Source organism: Bufo bufo, chromosome 6, assembly GCF_905171765.1.
Source record: "Bufo bufo chromosome 6, aBufBuf1.1, whole genome shotgun sequence".
Classification (NCBI taxonomy): Eukaryota; Metazoa; Chordata; class Amphibia; order Anura; family Bufonidae; genus Bufo; species Bufo bufo.
Window position 1 is genome coordinate 324459521 of NC_053394.1, and position 3510 is coordinate 324463030.

At 39.7% G+C, this 3510-nt stretch overlaps 1 protein-coding gene across 1 annotated transcript; it reads right to left on the bottom strand.

Moving 5' to 3' along the window:
- Positions 1–1529: 1529 nt before the first annotated feature.
- On the bottom strand, positions 1530–2435 carry LOC121005708 (olfactory receptor 11L1-like). The gene has a single exon (XM_040438479.1). It carries the CDS (start codon positions 2322–2324, stop codon positions 1530–1532), a length of 795 nt encoding a protein of 264 aa, XP_040294413.1. The 5' UTR covers positions 2325–2435.
- Positions 2436–3510: the final 1075 nt, after the last annotated feature.

Below are 3510 nucleotides of genomic sequence, written 5' to 3' on the forward strand. Positions count from 1 at the left end.
CAGTGGTGCTGGTGGAGTACAGGACTGCACTGTTCCCTACCCTTCATGACAAACATGTCTGTGTGTCAAACTCTATAGAGATGAGATGTAGCTGAACAAATTTGTAACGGCAGTGTGGACCAAATTGGGAACATAAGAAAACAATATCTATCTCCTTGGAGGGGTAACTGGATGTAATAGGTATTTAGTGCTGTATTCTCATGCATGTTTGGTAATTCTGAAAGACCAGGCAACATGTTGGCATGTGCACAGCCATACCTGGCAGCCCGGTGTGGATTTTCTGCAGAGAAAAAACACAGCAAATTGTGAGGATTTTGCTGTGGATTTGGTTTGAAAATGCTGATGTGCAAAGGGTAAAATCTGCGGCATAAATCCCCAGCATGGCAATCTAAATTTAAAATCCGCACCATACGTCAAGTTATTAGCATATTTGATTGAGCAAATATTCTTCAGTGTGTATCTACAGCAATAGACCCACCTACTGAAAAGGCTCTGCATGGTTACATTGTCCCCACTTAACAGTAATGTGACCTCACCTAATGTTTTGGACAAAAAGTGTGCTGTCTTGTCCATGCTCACATGCACTGCTGTAGCCACTCACAGGCCTCAGTGGTGACCCTGAATGGCACATGACAACTGAACTTATGTAGTCACATGCTGCTTGGGGATTTGTCATCGCTGAAGCCATTGACTGGTTGCAGAGATTCATGTGGACAAAGACAGGGCATCACATTTCTAGTCCACAGGGGACCCTCAGCAGTGTAACAGGGCACCGGTGAACAGCTGAGTTGGTGTCCTTCTTTATTTTAGGTACATTCCGGACCTTCATTTATTTTTTTCTTGAGGTTTGAACCGCAACTTTAAAGGATTAAAAAGGTTGTCTGCTTTTTTAATATTGATGATATTGATGGATCAGGATAGGTCATCAATATCAGATCGGCGGGGGGCTGACTCCCAGCACCCCCAAAGCAGCACTATTGAAGTGAATAGGAAGGAGCCATCCAATTTAAGTAAATGGAACGGGGCAGATGTAAGTACAACTGCTCGCCACTGTAGTTGCGACATCAGGTAAACAATCGGCGGGAGTTGGCCCCCCCACCAATCTAATATTGATGACCTATCCTGAGGACTGAAGTGTTTGTAGAGCAGCACCCACGGACATAAATGGCCACACCGGTAATGCAACGGTCGAGCCACGACCGCAGATCCTCAGAAGTCGACCGTATAGCAAATAAAGAGAGATAGCGGCAGCATTTCCGGTTAATCCTTTATTGGACAGACTTTACAGAAAGTGTGCCATAAAATCAAGCAGCAACGTTTCGACTGTATCCCAGTCTTTGTCAAGCCTTGACAAAGGCTGGGATACAGCCGAAACGTTGCTGCTTGATTTTATGGCACACTTTCTGTAAAGTCCGTCCAATAAAGGATTCACTGGAGATGCTGCTGCTATCTCTCTTCATCTGCTATCCTGAGGAATGGTCATCAGTATTACAAAAAAGCGGACAACCCTTTTAATGATGTACAGTATTTTATTGACCAATCATATTTCTTAATGCTGCCTTTATGTCCTGGTTTCTGAGGCTATATATTACAGGGTTAAACAAGGGGGTAAATAAAGTATGTAATAGGGAAATAATTTTATTAATGAGTGAGGAATGTCCTACAGATGGGATCATGTATTTGGCTATTAGTGTCCCATAAAATGTGACCACAACAATAAGATGAGAACTGCAGGTAGAGAAGGTTTTTTGTTTGCCAGTTGTAGATGATATCTTGAGTATCGCGTGGAATATATACACATAGGTCACAATGATAAAGCCACAAGGAAATATAAATATTGGCATAGAAAACAGAAAGACTTGTAGTTCTACCAGAGAAGTGTCTGAACAAGAAAGCTTCTGAAGAGGAGAAATGTCACAGAAGAAATGGTCAATGATATTGTCATGACAAAAATTAAAATTTGATATAGGCAAGACTCCTTTAAGATTAAGAGTAAGACCCAACAACCATGGCCACAGTGACAGACAGATCTGGAGCTTGAAGTCCATAATACTAGAGTATCGTAAGGGGTTGCAGATGGCCAAGTAACGATCATAGGACATTACAGAAAGAAGGAAACATTCTGTAAAGGTTGAACCGCTAAAGAAGTATAATTGGGTGATACAGGCGATGTAACTCATTTTTTTCCCTCCCAACAAAATGGCATCAAGCATGTTGGGAACAATGTTGGATGAAATCAAGAGATCAGAAAAGGAAAGATGACAAAGCAAATAATACATGGGGGAGTGGAGCTTGGTGTTGACTGAAAAAAGGACAATGAGCATAATGTTTCCTATAACTGTAAAAATAAAAATGATCAAGAACAAAATAAATAACACAATATTAAAGCTGTGAAGGTTTCCGAAAGCTAACAGAATGAATTCCGTCACTCTTGTCTGGTTCATTGTAGACTTGATTTAGGACACTGATATGTCATGTATTCTAGGTAAAGTTGGAAATGTAATGCAGTTCAGAGAAAACCAAAAAAGATGTTTGCAATTAGTAAAAAACCTCCACACGATATATGGTTACGGAATAAGCATAATACAATCAATTAGCATAATACTATGGTAATAAAAATATAGGAGGACATTTATTAGGTTATTTACGTCACAATAGTGAAATAGTGGCATAATAAAATTGCAGATTTTTTTGCTGCCATTTGCAAATTTTCCCCCTTCACGCCACTTTTCAGAAGTAGCGATGGCTGAGAGGGGACGTCACAGCACATGAAACTTTATTCACGGCATTCGTTGCTCATCTCTAATTCAGACCATTTACTGAGCACTTTGTTGAAGCACCTTTGGCAATGATTACAGTCTCCAGTCTTCTTGGGTGAAATACTGCCTCACTGTGGCTATTTGGGGCTATAAAGTTAAATTATAATAAATAAGCCAGGGCTCATGGTCCTGCTCCCACCACCCCGTCTGTTCAGAAAAAGATGAGGACAGTGTAGAAATGGCATTTGTACCCATATTTAGGCATAATGGTGTTTAAAATTTGCAAACTTGAGGTTGCCAACTTTTTTATGCCCGATAATGTTGGGTTTAACCACTAATATCGAAAAGAAATCGTGTTTATTATGGTATAAAGCAGTGTTGCCCATCCAGAGGTTTGAGATCTACTTGACACTTCGTCTACCTGCATATGGACCCACAGCTTTCACTAGCTGTAGATAATGTAGTAGGAAGGGCACAACAGTATGGAGGTCATAGCATCACCAGAACTTGGCATTAAGGTTAAAACTATATCACTGACAATTACTACTCGGGTAACAGTCTTATTAATTACACCCTAATTTATTATATATTATAATTATATTTAAACTTTAATAGTTAAAATCTCAAACCAAGAATTAAAAACTCAGATGTGAAAGTAGCCTAACCCTGTTAAGGATGCATTCGTTTTTAGTTACATTTTTTTACATTGTTATTTTTGGATAATGCATTATGCGTTTGCATTTAGAAAAGT

Excerpts from the sequence above, each read along its gene's own strand:
- LOC121005708 (XM_040438479.1), bottom strand. The coding sequence starts at position 2,324 with ATGCTCATTGTCCTTTTTTCAGTCAACACCAAGCTCCACTCCCCCATG.